Raw genomic sequence first — 23,058 nt, 5'->3', positions numbered from 1 at the left:
ATGTATAAATGCGTGGTTATAGAATTCTAGTATACATTAGTTAAAAAATCAAAATATAAATCAAATCTCAGTGTGTAGCATATCCAGTTTCCAGTGCAGGAATCCTAAGCCTAAAATCAAAAGCATTCCTTCCAATGTATTGCAATGGGACCCATGTGAAAACATGCACTGCAGCTTTCTGTTCTATTGGAAAATATGTGGGGGAAACAAAAAAGGCCTTGAATTTATTAAATACAATACCTGGATCTCAGTCTCTATGCTTTTGGAGAATCATTTCACATTCTTGAATATTGTTTCACTTCTCTACCATATTTTACCATATCTAGTCCTCTTTGGAGAGGCGATGCTAAAACTCTGGTTTGTATGTGACCTTAACTCATATCCTCATAATATCCCATATATATGTGTGCGTGTTTGACTTTGGGTTTCTCCATTTGTATCTCTGATCTATATATAATTTTGTGAAACAGATTTATGTTGTAATTGGGATCTCCTACATATATACATAGTATCATGCTCTTGCTGCATCTTAAAATTATGAGCTTCAATAGTTCAATTATGAATCGTGATTAGTATATGAGGCCAGGCCATTAAGAAAGCAAAGTAAAAAAGAAAAAAATAATGAATGGCAATGATATTGCTCGAGAAATATATATATTTTTTGCAGGTTTGCTTTGACAATCATTTAGAACCCCCATTGATCCCTGGCAACCCTTCTTGTAAGAGATCCAAAAAACCAGCAGCCAATGTCCAAGGAGTGGATCACAACATGGGGTACATGGCTTAAAACCAGACACCCCAACAATGTCTTCTTTCGGACATGAAAAATTATTATTATAACATTTTCTTTTACTTACAAAACAAACAACAACGAAAATTCATGGAAATATAATAATAAAAACACATTTGAATACTGATATCAAATGGCATATCTCTCCTTTGAGTCCATGTAGTAAACCACGTGGTTTGATGCATCAAAGAGGAAAAAAGCGATCGAGTAAACGCGATTTGTTTTGTATATAGTTAGTTAATGGGTGACGCTAGCTTTTAGTAAGAGTAAAAGTGACTTCACCCTCTCAAGAAAAATAAATAATAATAATAATAACAGGTAAGCTAGAAAGAGACTTTTTATTTATTATATATAGAGATATAGAGATAGGATGTGAAAGAGAAAGATTTGTGTGGGTGTGATTATATATGGTGCTGCATTGGATCCTTCGCCAAAGGGTGTTTTCAAAGCCTATATCTGTTTTGCTTTCTTCATCACAAACATCTTGAGAGAGAGAGAGAGAGAGAGAGAGAGAGCTAAATTCCAAAGAAACAATCAAGAAAGATGGTGATGTGATGAAGTAGCGCCCCTTCCCATCTTTTGTTCCTTCCTTCTCTTCCAGGCTTTTCATGCGTTGGGTTTTAGGGTAACTACCTTGTACTTGTTGTCTTTTTCAATGCATATGATCATCTATCTTTCTGATCTCGATCCTAGAGCTCATTTTTCTTGATTGGACTTTACGATTTTTTTTGGGGGGACCAGGGGGGGGGCGGGGCTTGGTTTCTTCATGTACGGGAGCTAAATTCATGGGTGTGTCGAATTCAGAGATGTTTCTCACTGAGAAAGATCTAACCAGTAGCATGGAAATCAGTTTCTTGGTTAGACGACGCCCTCCTTTAGTGTTACAACAAGGAGATGAATGTCAAATTACGACTTTCCAAGACGATTATGATGAGCCTCAGCAGCAAAAAGAAGAAAGACTAGGACAAGATCAACAAGAAGACAAATGCAAGACGTTGAAGATGGCTCCTTTGGAGTTAAAATTGCCATGTCCAAAGGTTGATGATGAGGAGGATAGAAACAACGATGGGTTCAAGACTCCAACTTCTTCGGACCATAAAATTCCTGTCATCCTCAAGTGCCCACCTGCACCAAGAAAACCGAAATCTCTCCCCATTTCACCCAAACGAAAAGCCTTTGGCCGTCGAATCCTGCTTGATTTCACTAAAGAGATGGAGTCTTTATTTCCTCCGGCTCTTCTTGCAGATCTAGGGAACAAGATTAAGAAAGTCAGACAAGGAAGTGACTTCAACTGATGTTATAATATATAGATAGATATCATGTATTTCTGTGAAGAATTTAGAATCATTTTTCTTTTTCTCTCTTCATCAATGCTATTTTCAGCTTCAATATTTCAACGCATTAGCTTCTGTTAATTTATGTTCCTTTTTTTTCCCCATGTTTTTGGGTGTTTTTAACAGAACCCAGTCTAAAAAACATAAAGATTCATCAAGTTGAAGTAGAAAATCATCATGGGTTTCAGCTTTGGATTCTTGGGGGTTCCTTTTTTGTCTGCTTTCCCCATAGACTTTGGGTTCTCTATGTCAAAGCTTTTGAATGGAGTGAAAATGGAGTCTTCTTTTGTGATAGAATGTGGCATTGACTTTATTTTGAGTTGAGAAAATGGGGTTGCCATTGACTTTCCCAAGAGAAGCAAACATACTCTTGTTTTTACCAGTTGGGTGAGCAAACTCAAGTGGGATATTCTCTCTGATCACAAATTATCCTGGCAGTAAATAATAGATGCTTTCGCTAAATTCAAGGTAGTTTTTTTCCCTTCTAAGTATAAAAATAAATAAAACACAGTATACATTGTGATCCAAAGAATAATATAAATATATTTAAATAATAAAGAAAATATTAAAATTGATATAAATATATGTTCGCTCTTAGTTAATAAAGAACTGAAAATGATAGTTCATGTTTTGCTTTATGACAATACATGATCATCATCTCGTTTTCAACAATAAAAAGGTACATTCCCGAAAGGAAGTAATTTCTTGGAATTGCAACGTATCTACTTTCATGTTAATATTTATTGAGCTTAATCATTCATGCTATATTATTACTATATATTTGACATTTTGGACTTCATATATACATGTTGGCATTCGATACACATAAGAATTTATAAAATGGGGCATTTGGGTTTTCTTTAGTTTTTCAAAATGTATCAGTATTTCTACATTCTTCAGAAAAAAAAAAAGAAAAGATGAAGAGGGTACCGTTCTGTGAAACTTGGTACAAGCAAAGCCTGCAAGCTAAGGTGTTGTTAATACAGTAACATTCTTACAGGACATACGAAGCTATGTATATTCCCCCACTAGAGTATTAGAAAAATGAATACAAAGTAAAAAATAGCCAGCCATGCTCATCATCTTCCTGGAAACAACCTGATAATAATGATTTAAAGGGATAGTAAATTACTGCGTGCTACTGCTAGCTTTTTTGTCGTAGGGTTTTTTAATAACATGTGCAGCATGCAATTCCTGACAGGTAATCTGTCAGAAATTGTGTTCCCTGCAAACTATAAATGAATGGACCTTGGAATATTGTCTAATTAGCCCAATACTTAGCCCAAAACAGAAGGACATTTGCTAACCAAAGCTAGATCATCAGCTAAATACTTCATGGCTAGCCCATGTAACCCATCCCTAGTTGATTCTCACAATGGTTAGCCAACTTGTGGGTTTGCCCCAATGATAAAAGCCGACATTGAGTTTGGGACCCTTGCATATTAATGATATGGTCTGATGACATTGCAGATAATGAAAACAGCACTTAATTGGGTTCCTTGAGACCCATATCTTGTGGGGTCTTAAAACTTGAAAACTTGGGCTGAGACTACTGTTTTTGTAGACCAAGGGGAAAAAGGTACATACTTGATTGAGATTTGGACAATCAAAGACTTCTAGTATGTGCTTTGTTATTGCCATCCACCAAGGCAAAAGTTGACTACTTGGCCCCTTACCCTTCCACTTTCTTGGATTCTCCTTTGTATGAATTCCTTGTATGACCAAATTACTCAATATTTTTGCACCCAGTTGACAAATAAAACTTATATGAACTCGTGGTTTTAACGTATACCGATAAAATTTGCTCTGTTTGCTGGTCACAAAGTTTCAAGTTTACAACATTTATAATCAATGGCAAGCATCTTACAGTGATGAAGAACATAGTTAAATGCAAGTTGGGTATATTAAGTAAAATTTCAAGGACAAACATCTGAACTGCCCGTGGAGCCTTTATCTTCTGATTACAATTTTTATTTAATTCAAAGTATATAATGATTTTGTTTTTGTTTTCTTTTGCAAAGCAAAGTGAAAGAATGCTTCCAAATGACAAGACTCTTTTACTCATTTTATTTCCTTTCTTTGACTATCTTCAGCTTGTTTTTACTCTTGTCCTTTCACCCTGTCTCCCTCTCTCTCTCTGACATGTAACCAATGTTGTTCTTCAAAGTCCATATATATGAACATCTATAACCAGTTCACTTTACTTGCTTTAAGTTGGTTATTAATCTATAGTTTTTAGGGTTTTTCTTTTCTTGGTTCATATATCTCATATCTACTTTTCGTAAAGATCAATCAAGTCACGCTCACAAAGTACTTCAGCAGTGACATGGCTCATCAGGTAATGCTTGTCTTCTCTCTGGTTATTCTCTCATGGGTTGTCTCTTAATAGTTGTGGGGTGTCTATTTTTCTTCTTTAAATTCCTCTATGATATTAATGTGTGTGTGTCTACTTGCTGTTTGTCATATTGTTGATGTTAGTACAGTTATATGATAAATTGGTTTTTTATTTGATAGCAGGAAGAAGGTTGGCCCCTGGGATTGCAGCCCCTGAATGTGAGAGTTGGGTTGCCTGGAAGAAACCATGATTACTCAGGATCAATATCATTCAACACTATACTCACTGGTTCCCCAACTTCCTCCACAGATTCCTCTTCAGATTTAGACACAGAGGTCAGTGAGTGACTCAGTCTCACTGGAAAAACTATACATATTTTGGCTGTAATTTTGCTTAGATTGGTACAAGTTCTGTGGTCTTGTCTTGGGTTTTTGTTTTTGTTTTACCACTGTAGCCTTTTTGGTTTTTTCTTGCACAAACATGCTTGCTAGTTTACTGGAGAAATGCATTTCTTTTTGTTGATTTTTCTTGTCTTCTTTTGTAGGGTAGTAAACTAATACCCAATTTACAACAACATTGAATAGTGCTATTAGATGATTTCTTTATTTGGTAGGGCAGTAAAATCTCCCCTTTCTCTTGCTCCATTAAACAAACGTTTTTGACAAATTTGCTAAAAGTAAACGGAGTGGGTTCTTAAGAGGTAGCATCAAACAAGTTTGGGATTCAAGTCCTAGCATTGGTAGTTACCTTTTTCTCTATCCGAGCTCTGCGGTTGGGGCTGTCATGTGGAGCCTGATTTGGTGCTTTCTGCCATAATTTTAAGAGTGAAGTGCTGCTATTAGGTGTTTTTGTTTCATAGGTGAGGTCTTAAGCTACCGGCACTTAATAATTGCAATCAACAATAGCCGGCATTGACTTTATTTGTAATGTGCTGGTGCTGGTGATTACACATTAATCATGTCAACTCACTCAGATATACTGCTGCTGCTGGGCCTCTATATCATATATCTGATGAAGCACATAATTTGACCAAAATGTGATGAGATTTTATATAAAGAAGTGAAAGTTTATGGTAATGATACATTTGGCTAGTTGCTTATTTCATGATATTTGGCGTAATTATTTGAAGAAGTGTCCTAAGAATACCGCGTATAAAGCATCTTGCTTCTAGTGATTTCTGCAGGTGGATTTGTAAGTTGATTTGTACAATGTTTTACTGATATCTCTTGTTTGCTTGATTGTCAGTCTACTGGTTCCTTTTTCCATGATAAGAGCATTACGCTTGGGAGCCTAATCGGTGTTTCTAGCATCTGGGAACTCTCGAAAAGATCCATAAGAGGAAGGAAAGCTGAAGCAACAAGAGAAAAACGAAACAACAGATCAAAAGTTTGGCTGTTTTCCTTATGTTCAAGGGATAATACCGATGCTGAGAATGTTAATAATGCAAACAATGCTCCATCACTCGGCCACTTCCTTGCGGTGGAAAGAAGAGCAGCCAGTGGATATAGAAGGAACCACAGTCCTACCGTCAATGGACCTGACGAACTTGCCCTGCAGGCTCAACCCAATATAGAATCAAACTCCCTATTCATTAATGGCTGCATCGCTCCTCCTCGAACAAGTTCATGCCATGTTGCAGATGCTGAGACTCAAAAGAAGGGCCAACTAGATAATGATGGTAACACTAATGGAGTTCCAGTTCTGCTTTCATGCATGTGTGGACAAACCTGAACCCTTCCCTCCATTTATGCCTTTGCATCTCATTATTTCTGATGATTCAATTGGTATGCTTTAGAGGTTAGGGAGGACTAAGCTTTATTCTCTTTGTCATATATTACTGTTTGTTTTTCCTTTTTCTTCGGTTTTTAAAGCTTAACTGAATCAATCTTTTCATGAAGCTCCTTTTCCTACAAAATCTTTAGGTTTTCTATAATATTAAATACTTTTTCGATGATTGAATGTAACCATGGGCTATCACCATCAAGCATAACAAACAAGTAGGTACATGGTTCGTGTCCTATATATTAAAAAGAACAAAACAAAAAAACAAAAGCATTTGTTATTATATAAAAAGCCAAAAAGGCAAAGGCCAACTAAAAATGGAGCCTTTGGCCCTTGCTCTAAGTTTTCATGTCCGTCCCCCCCCCCCTCAATTGATTTGCCTTTCCCTTCACTCATTGGCCCTACCATACTCCAACTATCTACTTCAAATCTTCTTCCACATGTCATTCTCACCTTTTTTCCCCTTTTTTAAAAGTAAACTTTTCACACCTATTAATCATTTGTAAATTAAAACATTTAAATATAAAAATTGAATTTTAAGTAGCATTGTTCATCTCAGTCTCAAGTAAACAAAGATTACAACAAAATAAGCCAAACTTACCAACCCTAACAAAATAACACTAAGCAAACTCACTTCTTTTCTTTTGTAGCAGATGGACCTCACCTATTTCACATGTATATAGACCAAATGAGTCCAGTCCTCACCATGATTGCTAGATTTTTTCTCTCTGCCGTTTCTTTATTTTCCTTCGTTGTGTGAAAAGGAATGTGACAATCTGAAACTTTCAATAAGCAATGGCTGACAAAGTGCCAAGTTTCAAGGCTTATCAATCCATTCATTTTCTGCAGCAAACCTTCCTGAGCTACGGCCACCAATCTTGCTGAATGAACCTATTGGGGATAAACTTTTAAAGCTGCTGCTTCCCTCACTGAAATTCCTTGGCTTTCTTGATTTTCTTGGCTTTGAAGTACTATCTTCTTCAGTAGAGCGATTGGTATCGTCATAACATTTCATCTTGGCTACCACCAGTCGGACAATGGTGCTCCGGCAAAAGGGGCAAACCAGGGTTGTTAGGCTTGCAGTCACAGGGTTTGGCTTGTTGTGACAGCACAAGGCAACTGTGCATTGTGCACACATCTGGTGGCCACAGTCTTGAACTTCAATAGTGCATAGCTGCTCAAAGCATATACAGCATACTTCAGTATCGCTAGCCTGCACCAAATAATTCCACAATGAATATATCAACTCCATTATTGCCAAATGGAAACTATGTTCAAATTTTACTAGCATAACAGAAACCTAGCAGTCGATTGCTAAAGAGTAGGGTCAATGCAAAAACGGATATGCTAAAGTACGAAGTTTATGCTGTAAATTGGTATACCCTCAAGACTTTGTATTACATCTCAATTTCGTAATGAACTGAACTAATATGATGCCAAGAGAAGCACCATTGAAAACCTAGCTTGAAGGGCTAGTCTATACATTTTAAGGAATACCTCCGAAACACAGTCATCTAACCCTGAGTCAGAATGTGAGGGTGATGGAAGTGAGTAAGCTGTTCCCTTTAAGATGTTCTTTTCCCTTTCCCGGTTAGCCTCCATTAAGGCCCGTTCTAATAGTGATTTTGCCTCTTCATTAAGCTCGGTAATGAACTTTAAAGTTGCTGGCCAGACAAGAGGTTCTGCTGATGAAGGATTTAGAAGAGCTGCACAAGCTCCATGTTTGTGTTTTAGCGCAACGACAAATGATATTCTCCTGTAAAGATATGAACATAACAAAAACGATTATACACCAAAAGATATAAATGCATGTAGATATCCATAAATGTAAATAATAAAATTAAACTATACCCAGATGCATCTCTTTGAAGACGATCTGCACCCCAAGCCAACAACATACGAATGCAATCGAGAGAGCCCCCTCTAGCAGCCAAATGAAGAGGTGTGCTTCCTGGGAAACTGAAAAAAGCAACAAATTTACAGTCATTTTTCCAAGTAATCATTCTATCCATCTGACCAAAAAAATAAAATACAATAAATACAGATACTCATGAATTATCAACTTAACATGAATTATTACCCATATCGACCAGTTGATGCACAAACAAGAGCACCATTGTATAACAGGATATGTACGCATTCAGGCTGCTTCCGGCGTGCTGCTAAGTGCAAGGGAGTGGCTCCCCTACCATCTCTTATATTCACAAACCGTGCATATCCCCTGATATCAAATCCAACAAAAGATATACATATAATATCAAATGAAAATAGAGATTTCTATCCAAATGAATAAAAAAAAAAGTCAAGCAATCTTGAAAGAAACAAAAGACGACCATGAAACAGCAACAAGGCTAGATTGAGCAGCAGTGAGGATGGCTTGAAGGCAGTCAGAGTGACCATAATAGGCTGCATAGTGTAAGCAAGTTCTTCCATGAAGGGAATCAAACATTAATATCTGAAAATCAGACATAGTATCATTGCAATCAAAAGAATTTCAAATACATATAAATGGATTATTTTGCAAAATTCAGGGAAAAGACAAAGAAGAAAAATCACTTACATTTGCCCCAGCTTCAAGGAGCCTCTTCACAGAGGAGATCTTCCCATGCATTGCAGCCAACATAAGTGGAGTCTATAAACATTGAAAAGTAAACAAAATAGAAAACTAATTATAGAGAATAGATAGATAACCAAAAAAAAAAAGTACGCACTTCCCAAAAATAAAACTACCTGCTTGTGACGATTCACTACATCCGGATTCATGGATTTCTCCAAAAACATAGCCAAAATCTACCACAAAAAAAAACCATATTTACATCAAGAGAATGAAACCATATATGGATTCAACAACCCAAAAAGCCAAAACCAAGGTAAAAGAAGTTAGAATAAAACTTAACCAAAAAAAGTTTATCTTCAAAAACCTCCAAAGGGACAACACACCTCGATCTGGCCATTAGCAGCTGCTATATGAAGAGCAGAGTGGCGATCATAAACAGTTGTGTGATGCAAAAGATTGGGTTCTCTCTCTAACAAAGTTTCCACAGTTTCAAAGTCTCCAACTTGTACTGCAGTAAACAATTCATTCTCTTGACTCGCTACACAACTCAGCCCCTGACCCATCTTTCAAAAGAGCAAAAGGGTTTTCACTTTCCCCACCGGACGTCAGTTAGGCCTCCGGTGGCGGCAATTGTATGGTAGCCTGGCCTTTCTCTTAATTTGGCAACAAAAAAAAAAAAAGGTTCACATTTATTAAGTAGTTGCCTTCCGAAAGCGAGTAATGGGATACAGAGAGCCTTATTTTATAGATTTTGGTGACGGAGTGTTTTTACAATATTAAATGTTTTAATTGGAGTTGGAAGTTTTTATGGTAAGGAGATAAACGATATGTTTGGGACCATGAACTTTTTTTTTTCTTTTTTCATTTTGGTACAGAGGACCATGAATTTCTCTCTCTCTGCAAACGGCTAATTACCATGAGTATGGGTAATCCCACAAGGGAATAAGAATATGCAAAGTTAGGAGTAGCTTAATATCTGCAAAGAATGAATGCTATGCTATATAGATAGATAACTGATGGTTTACAAAGGATTGCTGCTCTGCATACCAAACACTCTTTTTATTTATTAATGTTTAATTTCTTAGAAAAACATGTTTGAATGTATATCATCCTAATGATTACAATAATAAAAATGTGTTGAATTCTCACTTTTATTCTCTTTTAATTTATGCACATAGATATCATAAAATCATCAATAGATTCCAACAATAGGATTCCAAATCTTGAAGGGTAATCTGTTAGTTGAATAGCCATCTTTTCCTTAGGCTGAATTTTATGATTTTCACATTACTGTTAGGCTTTATGACTTCTGCCAAGTTATGCACATTTTTCTTCATTTTATGACTCAAGTCTAATTCTAACCAATTACACCCATTCTTTCTTTTTTCTTTGGACCAAAAATAACAATAAAAATATGAGATAGTAAATTAATATATATTTAATAAAAGTTCATAGATGAATTCTTAATTAAAATGGTAATGTAAAAGTAGTGTTCAATTCAAATATCACCCACAAGATATTATTAATATGATAAATTAATTTAATATTTCTAAAAAAAATAAAATTAAAATGATTTCATTACATTTTATTAATATAAATTTAAAATTTAATAACAAAATATTTTTGCAGAGATCTAGAAATTCATGGTCCTTGTACCAAAATGAAAAAAAATTTATCGTTTATCTTTAACTCCAATTTTCCTTTAAAAAAAGCTTTAAATTCAATTAAAATACTCCAATTAATGAATTTAATATTGGAAAAATGCTCAGTCATCAAAATCTATAAAATAAGGCTCTTTGTATCCCATTACTCGCTTTTGGAAGACAACTAATTAATAAATGTGAACTCCTTTTTTTTTTTTTCAAATTAAGAGAATCACCAAGCCAGCATCCAACTGCCACCAGTAGAGGCTTAGTTCACGTCGGTAAACCTTAAACCTTACGTCTTAGCATTGAAACCTTAGCATTGTAGAGTCAAACCGTTATAAAGTACAAAGGATGGAGAACTATAAAGAATTGAAAAAAAAATCCAGGCATTACATTGAACTTGAAGACCCACACATTACAATTTTATGATAAGATTCGAATCTTTATTATTTTAATTAAGAATTTCCCATTGAATGCTTAGTTATAAAATGAATAATAAGAACAATTTGCTCACAACAAATTTGCATTAAAATAAGTCCTCGTAATGTGCTCTATTAATCTCATTCCTAAAACTAAAACAAGTCTTCTTTTAAATAAGCATATAATGACTTATTTAATTACAACCAATGTGAATCTCTATCTCCTTAAATTTAGATCGATAACATTTTTAACATAGAATAAATCAACAAAGACTTTTTAGTATAATCTTCTTTACAAATCAAATCTCTTCAAACAAGAAAACTCAATCATATTGAAAGTCTTTAAAACTCCTTACTTGACTTGATTTTCTCCATATATTGACTTTATTAAAGTACGCTAACAATCCTTAAAGATGTTCTTTTAAAAAGTCAAACAATTTTAGTCAAAAAATGCGAACCAAATATGACAAGCTACATTGACTTGCCAAATACAAACTAAGGTGTAACTAGAATTGCATCTGGTCTATGAAACTAGCAATAACAATTTCCCCTTTTGCATTTTGATAAAAAAACACAGCAACACATTTAAAAGAGATAAATGATCATCTTCAACATAATACTCCCCATTAATTCAACTATCAAACTATATAAAACAACTACAAAACGAACTATTAATGCAAAAGAGTAAAGAAGTACTAACAATAGACAATCATAGTAATATAGCAATATTCAGAGACAATTTTAGGTACATGCCAAAAAAAAAAAAAGTACTAAGCTATAAGTCTGAAAATATCATCAAACCAATATCACAAAAAAATCACTCTCACCAAAAATGGTATACTATATACCCTAAACTTATAAACTCATACTTTTTTTTTCTTAAAAAATGCTAAGACATTACATTCCACAAGCAAGCAAATTTGCCTTATAACGAAGAGTACGAGTCTTTTGCTGATTAAGGAGCTATAATTAAATCTCAAGATGTTGAGTGTCTTTGTCAATACATGCCAATTCCTCATCAAGATTTTCTATCAATCTAGCCCTGTCAGCATTCAAAAAACCACCAGATGTTGATCCAATTGCTAACCGGCAACAACTGGTGTAGGATCTTCATCTTCATATGTATTAGCTCTTAAAATTTTAAAAGTTATAAAACTTGTAAAAACTTATAAAAAATTAGAAAACTTAAATTAAAACTATAAAAAATATAGAAATTATAGAAATATATAATAAATTTTGACCAATTAAATTTATCAAGCAATAATATATGACAAGTGTGGTGACATATAGAGTGATTATATATGTAATTTAAAACATGTAATAATTAATTTTTTTTTCGTTTTCATGTTAATTTGAGTATATAATATATTAATTATTTTTTATTTTAATTCCAGTAAAATCTTTGATGACCGTTTTTGACCTGAATAAGTAAAAATTAAAAAAGTCCATCATAAATGTTAATAGACCATACATATAAAATTATATTAAAAATATAAATATATATATATGAAAAAAATAATGGTAAAAACATCTACACAAAAAAAAATATAATTTTTCCTTAAAAATAGTTTGAATAAACAACCATTTAAAGATAAACCAACATCTTAACCATCACTAGATCTCTCTATATTTGAGTATAAGTTGGAGATGTAACAATCCGTTTTTAGTGAAATTGGAATAATGGTTTCGGGACTAAAAATCCGAGTCCGAAAGAAAAATTATTTAATATTATTGCATGGCCAGCATTATGGTAAAGAATTCATATGAAAATTTTGTTAAGAAATTTTTCCTGATTTCATATTTAATTAGGGGAAATGACTAAATTGTATAAAATGTGAAAGTTGAATTCTAGTAGCTAAAAGGATCAAATAGCTATGGAATTCAAAATAGACCATTAAGAGAAGTTAGTAGATATTTATGATGATTCATCCATGGAAAATTGAATAAAGAAAAGGACAAAATTGGAAAATTGAGATAATTAAAGATGATAATAAACTATTATCATCTTATTTCATCATCTTCCCCATTTAATATACATGGAAACCCTAGCTAAGAGAAAAGAGTTCAAGCAAGCTTAATTGGCTCAATTAGGTAAGCATTCTTGTCTCATTTGTAGTAATTTTTATATTTCCAAGATCGTAATAACCTAATTTAGCTATTTTAGGGATCAATTTATAAAGTTATTAAAATTTTTTCATGGATGAGTATGCTGTAAATTTAAAATTTATGGTAGAAAATGAAAGGTTGTTGATAGATAAACAACTTTTGTAAATGAAATTTTCATGAAATTGTGATTTAGGGACTAAATTGAAAAGATGTAAAATTCATGGAATTTTTTTTTATTTTTGTGAAATACATGGGCTGTAAATGTTATATGAAAAATTCAGCTAGGCTTGGATTAAGGATTAAATTGCATGAATTTCATTTTTTGAGCCTAATGATGAAATTAGAATTAATTAAAAGTATAGGGGAAAAATGATACTTTTGCCTAAAATGTAAATTGAGTTGAAGTGAATATGAATTGTAGTAAATTGAGTTAAATTTTCTCGTATAGATCCGGATAGACCTAGTACGGAGTTGGATCGAGGAAAATAAAAAGTATCGGATTAGTATATTCTCGTATACAAACAAGTGTCGAGGTAAGTTCGTGTAACTAGACTGTGTATATTTACATGTTTGAGTGAAATGTTGTATATGTGAATGTTGAATTATGAATTTGGTATGTTTAGGAAATAAATTCATAAATCCGATAATGCTAGTAAATATTAAATCCTGTTTGAATACGTGAAATTCGATTGGATACTGGGCTCCTGTATTGGTTGTGGTCTTGCATATGTTGCAGAGACACCATAGCTCGAAAGAGCGTCCCGTTATTAGCTCTCCTGAGCTTCATGTATGATGGTTCTTGCGAGCTTCCCATTATAGCTCTTCAGAGCGTCCTGATAGGTTGTGATCCTACATGTGTTGTGGACACACCTTAGCTTTTATGAGCTTTCCGATTATGACTCTTCGTGAGTTTCCCATTAATTGGCTCTTTGTGAGCTTCCTGATATGACTCACTTGAACTTTCTGATATATGGCTATCCAGAGCTCCCCGATTAATGGCTCTTCGAAGCTACCCCTTATAGGCTCGCACGAGCTTCCTGAACATTGCTCTTATGAGCTTCATGTTTTAGCCTGAATATGCTTCCTGTTTATGTGCTTTTATAAGCACTCCTAAATATAAGTTGACGGATTTACTGTATTGTACACTTCATATGTATTGCCCATGTATCCATCGATATTTTAAATGATTTAACGGGTAAAGTTCTGATATTAGATGATATGAAATTCAAGATGAATTACTATGAGAAATACTTGAAATATAAAGATACAATATGTACATGATTATTGTATTCTTGATATGATAAATACATGTAGGTGAAAATTGAATAAGGATGAGCTCATTCTTGTCTCTTGAAGCTTATGTGAATTACATAACTAGTATATTTGATGAGGATGTATGTGTATTTAGATATTGATTTAATTTATTTGGATGCACTTATATGATTATTTTAAAAGCGAATAAATGGTAAGTTTATTTCCCGTTATATGAACTTACTAATCTTAAGCTAATTTTATTTTATTTCCTCTGTTTTATAGTGCTCGAAAGCTCATAAAGGTTGGAATCGGTTGGAACATTATCACACTATCCGTCAGTTCATTTTGGTATAAATAGCAAATTCATTTTAGTATAATGGTATGTATAGGTTAAGTTAGCCAATGATGGCATATATATGGTTGGTTGTAACTAGCCATTGGAATGGCTAATGATGACTTGTTTGATGTAAATGTATAAGGGTATAATATGATTAACATAAATATGTGTTTGGTATGATTAGATTAATTTTGGTAAATTTATATGTTTATACAAATAGGTAAGTTTGAATACATGAATACATGTGATGATATATCATGCATAAGATTGGTTGTGGCTTGGTTTTAATGTCTTGAATTGGTTGGTGAATGTATTCAAGTGTTGTTGTAGGTTGAAGGTAAATTTGCGTGAGAAAAGTGACATTGAAAATGGCCTATTTTCGTCCACACGTGTAGACACACGAGCGTGTGCCTCAGTCGTGTGTCATGCGCATAGGCGTGTGGTTTGGATGAGTGTCCCTTGCATATTTAAAATATAGAAACAGAATGCTCTGGTATTTTTACACAGGTAGAGACACGGGCGTGTGTCTCAGTTGTGTGTGACATACAACCTAGCACACGGGCATGTAACTTGGCCGTGTGACCCCTACATTTAATTAATATAAAATAAATTGTTCACATGGCCTAACACACGGGTGTGTGGCTTGGCCATGTAACCTAAGTCAGTAGCTATGTAACAACCTAATTTTCAATGGTGTCGGAACAGTGATTCGAGATCACTAAATCCGAAAAATGAGTAGGAAATATTATTAATTTAGTGAGTAGAAGTTAAATGTGAAGTTAGGAAAAATTTTGAAATAGTGAAATGTACTAAAAATATATATATTAAAATAATTAAAATTGAAAACGAGGTATCGAGACCTCGGGAATTTTAAATCGAGTCATAAATATTTTTATAAATATTTATGGAGTGTTAATAAGTTAGTATTAAAGTTTCGTCAAGAAATTTTAAAGTATTGATAGCTAATTGAATAAAAATGACTAAATTGTATCAAATGCAAAATTGTGGGAAGTGATTAAATAGCTTAAATGATAAAGAAAGAGGGTTTAAAAGGCAAATAGACCCAAGGTCTATTTGGGCTGGACGGCAAGAGCATGAAATCACCAAGAAAATAAGAGGAATTAAGGGTAAAATTGGAAAATTACAAAATTTACTTAATAAAGCTAGGACTAAAGTGGAATTATCTAGATTTCTCTTTATTTTTCTGCATTCTCATCAGCAAAAATACCATGGAAGAGTTCCCTTAAGCTGGTTTTTCATATTTTTACTGCAAGTAAGTTAAATTCTTGATTATTTCTTGAATTCTTTCTGTTTTTGTGACTTTTACAACTAGGTCCATTTGTTGAATTCATTAGTTCTTGATTCTATGAAAGAAATTGAAAGTTTCTATGAATATGTGCTGGAAGTATATAATGATTTGACATAAAATTAGAGCTTTAAATTGTTTATATGTTGATTTTATTAAAAGAATTGAATAGAAAGTGAATGTTTGGGACCTTAATTGTAAAAGAGTTTGAAGTTAGAGTTTTATGTGGAAATTCTGAATTTCAATAGTTATGAAATAACTTATAATGTCTAGGAAAAGTATTAATTGAGAAAATTAGTTTAATTGAGGGGTTAGTTAAGTAAGGACTGAATTGTATGAACTGTGAAATTTGGTGTAGAATGAAAATCAACATTTTGCACTAAAATAGTTTTAGACAGTAGCAATAGTCTATCTTTGAAAAATCTCCAAAAATTGTATAAATCTAATTATAGGATAAATAAAATATGAAATTAAAGCTTATTGAGTCTAGTTTCTTATAGAAGAAACGGTGTAAGCAATGGAATTGTAAATCATGAGAGATAATAAGTTTTGTGAGACAATGTCAGAATGATTTTGGGTTCCACTGTTCTGACTTTGGAAAATCATCAAAAATTGGAGAAAAATAATTAATGGATTAAATTTATATGTTTAAAATCATTAAAGAGTCTATTTTCAACAGAAATAAGTAAGAACATCATCCGAATCTCGTACGATGAGATAATTAATTCTTAGTAAAGAAGGGTCGGAACTGTCAGACAGCAGAACATGGGAAACTTTAAAGAATAAACTATACTTATTGGCTAAACCAAAAATTCTGAAAATTTTATTGTAATAAGATAAGTAAGTCTAGTTTTAGGGAAAATTAGCGGATCTTAATTTCGAGTTCTGTAGCTTAAAATATAAATAATTTAGTGACTATGACGCAAATAGACAGTTTTGAATATACATAAGTAAATAGTGAAATTATTGATAATGTTACTTGTTGCATGTTATATAAATTAAGGATGTGGAATGGAGAGGAGGAGGAAAATATGTATGGATATTCAGCTAGCATGGGTAATTTGTATGTTTTAGGCTCATGGATTAAATTGAATAAAAGTAAAATTTTATGGGTAATTTTGTAAAAAAAATGTTAGAAATGACCAATTTGCATGAAATGGATTATTTTATTATTTAAATTACAAAATTGAATGAAATTATTAATTTAGCTCAAGATCAGGGAAAAACATGTTTTAAGGATTAAATTGAAAAGTGTTGAAATTATGGAAAATTCTGACATTTTATAGAATTCATAGGTTGTTATCAATTTGTGTGAGAATAACGGCTGGAAATAATGATTAAATTGAAATAATTTTATTTTATTTTAACCTAAGGATGAAATCGTCATTAATTAAAAGTTTAGGGGTAAAATGATAATTTTGTTTAGAGCATTAGTTGAATGTATTATAACATGAAATAAATGAAAACGACGATCAAATTTCTTTATAAAGATCCGGATGACTTGAATACGAGACTTGAACGTGGAAAAGAAAAGATATCGGATTAATGAAATATCTGATAAATGAATCGGTAACTCCGGTAATGCTCTGTAACTCTATTCCGGTGACGGATTCGGGTTAGGGGCGTTACATTTATTGGTATCAGAGCTAAGGTTTAGTTGGTTCTCGGGCCGAACGTAGCATATGTGAAGTCTAGAAATACATGCCATTATATAACTTGTGATAAGATAATTTAATATCTTCCAGCTCTGATGAGATTTATTTTACTTAAAGATAGAGATACTTTCCCAACCGAGCTAATTACGATAATGTTGAAAGCGATACTCAAATATATGAGCAAAAGTGGATTATGATGAGTCGGAACTCATAAAGGTATGAATAAATGTTATATTTAAATTTATGTGTATAGTAAGTAAAATTTTAAGGTAAGTATCAATATTGAATTAAATTTGTATGGATATATGTGATTGATGTGGAAATAGAATTTTGGATATATGTTATATTTGAAAATTTTATTGATTGGGAATGTGATGAAATTGATATGAATATGTGATTAATTGAAATGTGTATTGATTGGAAACTGGAAAGTGAATTGAATACCCTATTAACTGTACCGGACTGAGTTGGATATAGTTGGCATGCCATAGGATTTTGAGAAGGGATTTGGAGATGAGATTTGGGTATGCTGATGTTTATATCCTTCGGATTTATCCGAAGAGGCACTTTGTGCTATTCTGGTGTGTTTTGAATGGATTATATTATTCTGGTGTGTTTGGAAGGATTATATGATACTGGTGTGTTTTGGAGGATTATACTGGTGTGTTTTGGTTGGACATTTTGGTGTGTTTGGATGGAATCCGTGTATCCGCCAAAGTCCGAGTCTTGTTAATAGGGGTAAATATGAATATTAAGTGAAATTAAAATGAGAATTGAATTCCCTATTAACTTGTCGGACTAGTCGGATATAATTGGCATGCCATAGGAACTGGAAGTGTATGGGATTTGTTGGCTTTTCTGATCAGGCACTTTATGTGTCATATTTCAGGCACCTTGTGTGTCACAGCAGGCACCTCGTGTGTCGTTTCAGGCACTTATGTGTCGTATTCTGATCAGGTACTATGTACCGTTTTAGGCACAATGTGCCTTACTGGTGTGTTTGGTTGGATCTGTGTATCCGTCTGAGTCCGAGTTATGTTAATAGGGTTGAGTAAATGAAATGAGAAAATCGAATGAATTTGATCGATTAAACTATTGAAAATGTGAAAAAAGTGGAATTATGAAAAGAAATGTGAATTGTGAATTGAAATAGAGATATGAGATTGAAAGCTTGAACCAAAGGTTTATGAATTGATTAAAGATAATATAGATGATATATGATGCCATTTGATGAAAGACTATTGCCGAGATATGAAATTAAAGCATAATTAACACATATGACTTATATTGTTACATGTTTGATGTCTATTATTTATTATAGTACAAACATACTCAACGTACGATTGTATTACTATAATTCAAATTATTTATTATTAAATGTTAAATTTAAATTATGTATATAGTAAGAAAAGTACGAGTTAGTGATATTGAGATATTTGAAATGTGTTTATGATGAGAAGGAACTTAGAAATGTAAGAATAGAAGTTCATGATATGTATGTGACAATGTACGAAATGAGATAATCAAAAGTTAAGAAATGATGAAACGTGAATGAAATGAAAGTTTATATTGTGATAAACTTATCTATGTTTGTGTGGCATTCATATGATATTATGTGTCTGACTTGTTTGGTTAAGTAAATGCTATGAGTAAATTTACTCAAAATTCATGGAATGTATGTTTAAGTACACTAGTTTGAAATGGATAATTGAAAAGTTCGTGTAACATAATCATGTATGTTAATTTGCTTGAAGTGAATTATGTAATTGTGATGATATGATGTTGATGATAAACGCTAAGTTATATGTGTGTATTTATGAGAACTTAGTTAGAGGCTTTACGACCTCACCCTCTTACCAATGTAGTATTTTATAATGAAAATTTACAAAAAAAAAATGTTGAATAAGTTCACAAATGTGAAACTAATAAGTACAGTAATGGAATAATTAATAATGCAGACGGAGTTGAAAATAGTTTGACAAGTGAATACAGTTTTGAAAAAAAAAAGATATCAGATTATTCTAAAGATCATTCAGATTACGTAATGTCACGGTTAAAGAAAAAGTTAACCTCAGCTAGTCGACTTATTCAGATACGATGTCTAAAGTATGTGTTTGCTGAAATTTTTCCCAAATTGGTTTTCCTTAGTGAATGGAATGATGCGGGGTTCATGATGACAGAATTAGTAATAAAAAAAATAAAATGATAATTGAGTAGTAAAGATGTCTGTGTGTGATAGTTACAGTTGAAACGAATGATCATCTTTTTTGGGTATTCTATATATTCTTTTATCCTCAGAGATATGTGTGTGGTTGTTCAGTCTCTGGTGGAGTTCTGATGTTTTGAGAATGCTAGTTAATTATGATGTTAGACGAAAGCCCTATTGGTTTGGTCGGTTTATGATCGTCATTTCTTCATCTTCTTGGAATTCTATTTTAATATGTTGGAAATGAAGTTAATGGTAAAAATTTATGTGAAACTATTCTTATGTTTCTACTGATTATGATTTTGTTTTATACATGCGGGAAATATATTATCTCTGTTATGATGGAAGTCCAGAGTTGGTAAGCAGTGTTTTTCTTCTGGCTTTCTTTGAGAAATTATCAAGATCTTTATTATCTTCTTGTGAGTTAGATGTACTAGTGATTGCACGAGCGTTACATAATATCTTTGAGTTCATGTTCAGATGTCTATTTGTTAGCAAGTAAGCCGAACATTAAGAACATTTAGGATTATTGCAGTCAATGATAATACTAGTGTGTTATGAGATAGAATGACTATAGATTTCGAATTGGGATTGTCATTAACATCGGAAAGGAAAATGTTATTTAGTTTATGGTTGTTCATTTGACAAAGAAAGATCTGTATGATCATTTCAGTAGGTACAGAGTTTTCATTTGACAGATCAGCTGAGTATATGTATCCCTGAGAGGGTAATTTAGAATTTTGACAGTATGTTCCAACATTGTGTTCTAGAGTTCAAAGGTAAATGGAAAAAGATATTCGAGGTTAAATCAAATTGTGATTCTGAGAAGTTAGTAAAGGTGTTTTATGAGTGTTGAAAGCAACTTCTTCTGGTAAGATTTTCGGGGACGAAAATCCTTAAAGGGGGGAGAGTTGTAACAACCTAATTTTCAGTGGTGTCGGAACAGTGATTCGAGATCACTAAATCCGACAAATGAGTAGGAAATATTATTAATTTAGTGAATATAAGTTAAATGTGAAGTTAGGAAAAATTTTGAAATAGTGAAATGTACTAAAAATATATATATATTAAAATAATTAAAATTGAAAACGAGGTATTGAGACCTCGGGAATTTTAAATCGAGTCATAAATATTTTTATAAATATTTATGGAGTGTTAATAAGTTAGTATTAAAGTTTCGTCAAGAAATTTTAAAGTACTGATAGCTAATTGAATAAAAATGACTAAATTGTATCAAATGCAAAATTGTGGGAAGTGATTAAATAGCTTAAATGATAAAGAAAGAGGGTTTAAAAGGCAAATAGACCCAAGGTCTATTTGGGCTGGACGGCAAGAGCATGAAATCACCAAGAAAATAAGAGGAATTAAGGGTAAAATTGGAAAATTGCAAAATTTACTTAATAAAGCTAGGACTAAAGTGGAATTATCTAGATTTCTCTTTATTTTTCTGCATTCTCATCAGCAAAAACACCATGGAAGAGTTCCCTTAAGCTGGTTTTTCATATTTTTACTGCAAGTAAGTTAAATTCTTGATTATTTCTTGAATTTTTTCTGTTTTTGTGACTTTTACAACTAGGTCCATTTGTTGAATTCATTAGTTCTTGATTCTATGAAAGAAATTGAAAGTTTCTATGAATATGTGCTGGAAGTATATGATGATTTGACATAGAATTAGAGCTTTAAATTGTTTATATGTTGATTTTATTGAAAGAATTGAATAGAAAGTGAATGTTTGGGACCTAAATTGTAAAAGAGTTTGAAGTTAGAGTTTTATGTGGAAATTCTGAATTTCAATAGTTATGAAATAACTTATAATGTCTAGGAAAAGTATTAATTGAGAAAATTAGTTTAATTGAGGGGTTAATTAAGTAAGGACTGAATTATATGAACTGTGAAATTTGGGGTAGAATGAAAATCAACATTTTGCACTAAAACAGTTTTGGATAGTAGTAATAGTCTAACTTTGAAAAATCTCCAAAAATTGTATAAATCTAATTATAGGATAAATAAAATATGAAATTAAAGCTTATTGAGTCTAGTTTCTTATAGAAGAAACGGTGTAAGCAATGGAATTGTAAATCATGAGATATAATAAGTTTTGTGAGACAATGTCAGAATGATTTCGGGTTCCCTTGTTCTGATTTTGGAAAATCATAAAAAATTTGAGAAAAATAGTTAAGGGATTAAATTTATATGTTTAAAATCATTAAAGAGTCTATTTTCAACAAAAATAAGCGAGAACATCATCCGAATCTCGTACGATGAGATAATTAATTCTTAGTGAAGAAGGGTCGGAACTGTCAGACAGCAGAACAGGGGCAACTTTAAAGAATAAACTGTATTTATTGGCTAAACCAAAAATTCTGAAAATTTTATTGTAATAAGATAATTAAGTCTAGTTTTAGGGAAAATTAGCGGATCTTAATTTCGAGTTCTGTAGCTTAAGATATAAATAATTTAGTGACTATGACGCAAATGGACAGTTTTGAATATACATAAGTAAATAGTGAAATTATTGATAATGTTACTTGTTGCATGTTATATAAATTAAGCATGTGGAATGGAGAGGAGGAGGAGGAAAATATGTATGGATATTCAGCTAGCATGGGTAATTTGTATGTTTTAGGCTCATGGACTAAATTGAATAAAAGTAAAATTTTATGGGCAATTTTGTAAAAAAAATGTTAGAAATGACCAATTTGCATGAAATGGATTATTTTATTATTTAAATTACAAAATTGAATGAAATTATTAATTTAGCTCAAGATCAGGGAAAAACATGTTTTAAGGATTAAATTGAAAAGTGTTGAAATTATGGAAAATTCTGACATTTTATAGAATTCATAGGTTGTTATCAATTTGTGTGAGAATAACGACTTGAAATAAGGATTAAATTGCAATAATTTTATTTTATTTTAACCTAAGGATGAAATCGTCATTAATTAAAAGTTTAGGGGTAAAATGATAATTTTGTTTAGAGCATTAGTTGAATGTATTATAACATGAAATAAATGAAAACGACGATCAAATTTCTTTATAAAGAACCGGATGACTTGAATACGAGACTTGAACGTGGAAAAGAAAATATATCGGATTAATGAAATATCTGATAAATGAATTGGTAACTCCGGTAATGCTCCGTAACTCTATTCCGGTGACGGATTCGGGTTAGGGGCGTTACAAGCTACCTTAATTTGAACAGGGGTTGGGACACGGCTGTATGCCTCACACTGAATGCCCACACGGTTTGGGACACGGGGTGTCATTTGGCCATGTGAGCCACACGGCTTAGCCACGGGCGTGTGTCCCTTGTACTTAAAGAAAATTTTAA

General features: G+C 32.5%; 3 protein-coding genes across 6 annotated transcripts; 2 read left to right on the top strand and 1 right to left on the bottom strand.

The window, feature by feature from the left end:
- The first annotated feature begins 1,151 nt into the window (after positions 1 to 1,151).
- On the top strand, positions 1,152 to 2,209 carry LOC107938262 (cyclin-dependent protein kinase inhibitor SMR3). The gene is made up of 2 exons (XM_016871354.2): positions 1,152 to 1,415; positions 1,532 to 2,209. Exon 2 carries the CDS (start codon positions 1,576 to 1,578, stop codon positions 2,083 to 2,085), a length of 510 nt encoding a protein of 169 aa, XP_016726843.1. The 5' UTR covers positions 1,152 to 1,415; positions 1,532 to 1,575; the 3' UTR covers positions 2,086 to 2,209.
- A 1,729-nt stretch (positions 2,210 to 3,938) lies between these two features.
- On the top strand, positions 3,939 to 6,355 carry LOC107938272 (uncharacterized protein At3g17950). Of its 2 annotated transcripts, none has more exons than XM_016871368.2 (3): positions 3,939 to 4,462; positions 4,639 to 4,794; positions 5,705 to 6,355. In XM_016871368.2, exons 1-3 carry the CDS (start codon positions 4,451 to 4,453, stop codon positions 6,188 to 6,190), a joined length of 654 nt encoding a protein of 217 aa, XP_016726857.1. In that variant the 5' UTR covers positions 3,939 to 4,450; the 3' UTR covers positions 6,191 to 6,355. The 2 variants fall into 2 exon arrangements, with proteins under 2 accessions (XP_016726857.1, XP_016726859.1); XM_016871370.2 differs by having other exon boundaries at positions 3,941 to 4,462; positions 4,642 to 4,794.
- A 382-nt stretch (positions 6,356 to 6,737) lies between these two features.
- Positions 6,738 to 9,712, bottom strand: LOC107938271 (putative E3 ubiquitin-protein ligase XBAT31). Of its 3 annotated transcripts, none has more exons than XM_016871367.2 (8): positions 9,182 to 9,712; positions 8,972 to 9,031; positions 8,802 to 8,873; positions 8,575 to 8,696; positions 8,322 to 8,462; positions 8,093 to 8,200; positions 7,725 to 7,997; positions 6,738 to 7,454 (listed from the first exon to the last, which is right to left on the bottom strand). In XM_016871367.2, exons 1-8 carry the CDS (start codon positions 9,359 to 9,361, stop codon positions 7,325 to 7,327), a joined length of 1,086 nt encoding a protein of 361 aa, XP_016726856.2. In that variant the 5' UTR covers positions 9,362 to 9,712; the 3' UTR covers positions 6,738 to 7,324. The 3 variants fall into 3 exon arrangements, with proteins under 3 accessions (XP_016726856.2, XP_016726855.2, XP_016726854.2); XM_016871366.2 differs by having other exon boundaries at positions 7,739 to 7,997; positions 9,139 to 9,700; XM_016871365.2 differs by having other exon boundaries at positions 7,739 to 7,997; positions 9,182 to 9,699.
- Positions 9,713 to 23,058: the final 13,346 nt, after the last annotated feature.

Source organism: Gossypium hirsutum, chromosome A07 (assembly GCF_007990345.1).
Source record: "Gossypium hirsutum isolate 1008001.06 chromosome A07, Gossypium_hirsutum_v2.1, whole genome shotgun sequence".
In the NCBI taxonomy this organism is placed as follows: domain Eukaryota; kingdom Viridiplantae; phylum Streptophyta; class Magnoliopsida; order Malvales; family Malvaceae; genus Gossypium; species Gossypium hirsutum.
This window is presented reverse-complemented; position numbering and strand designations above follow the sequence as displayed.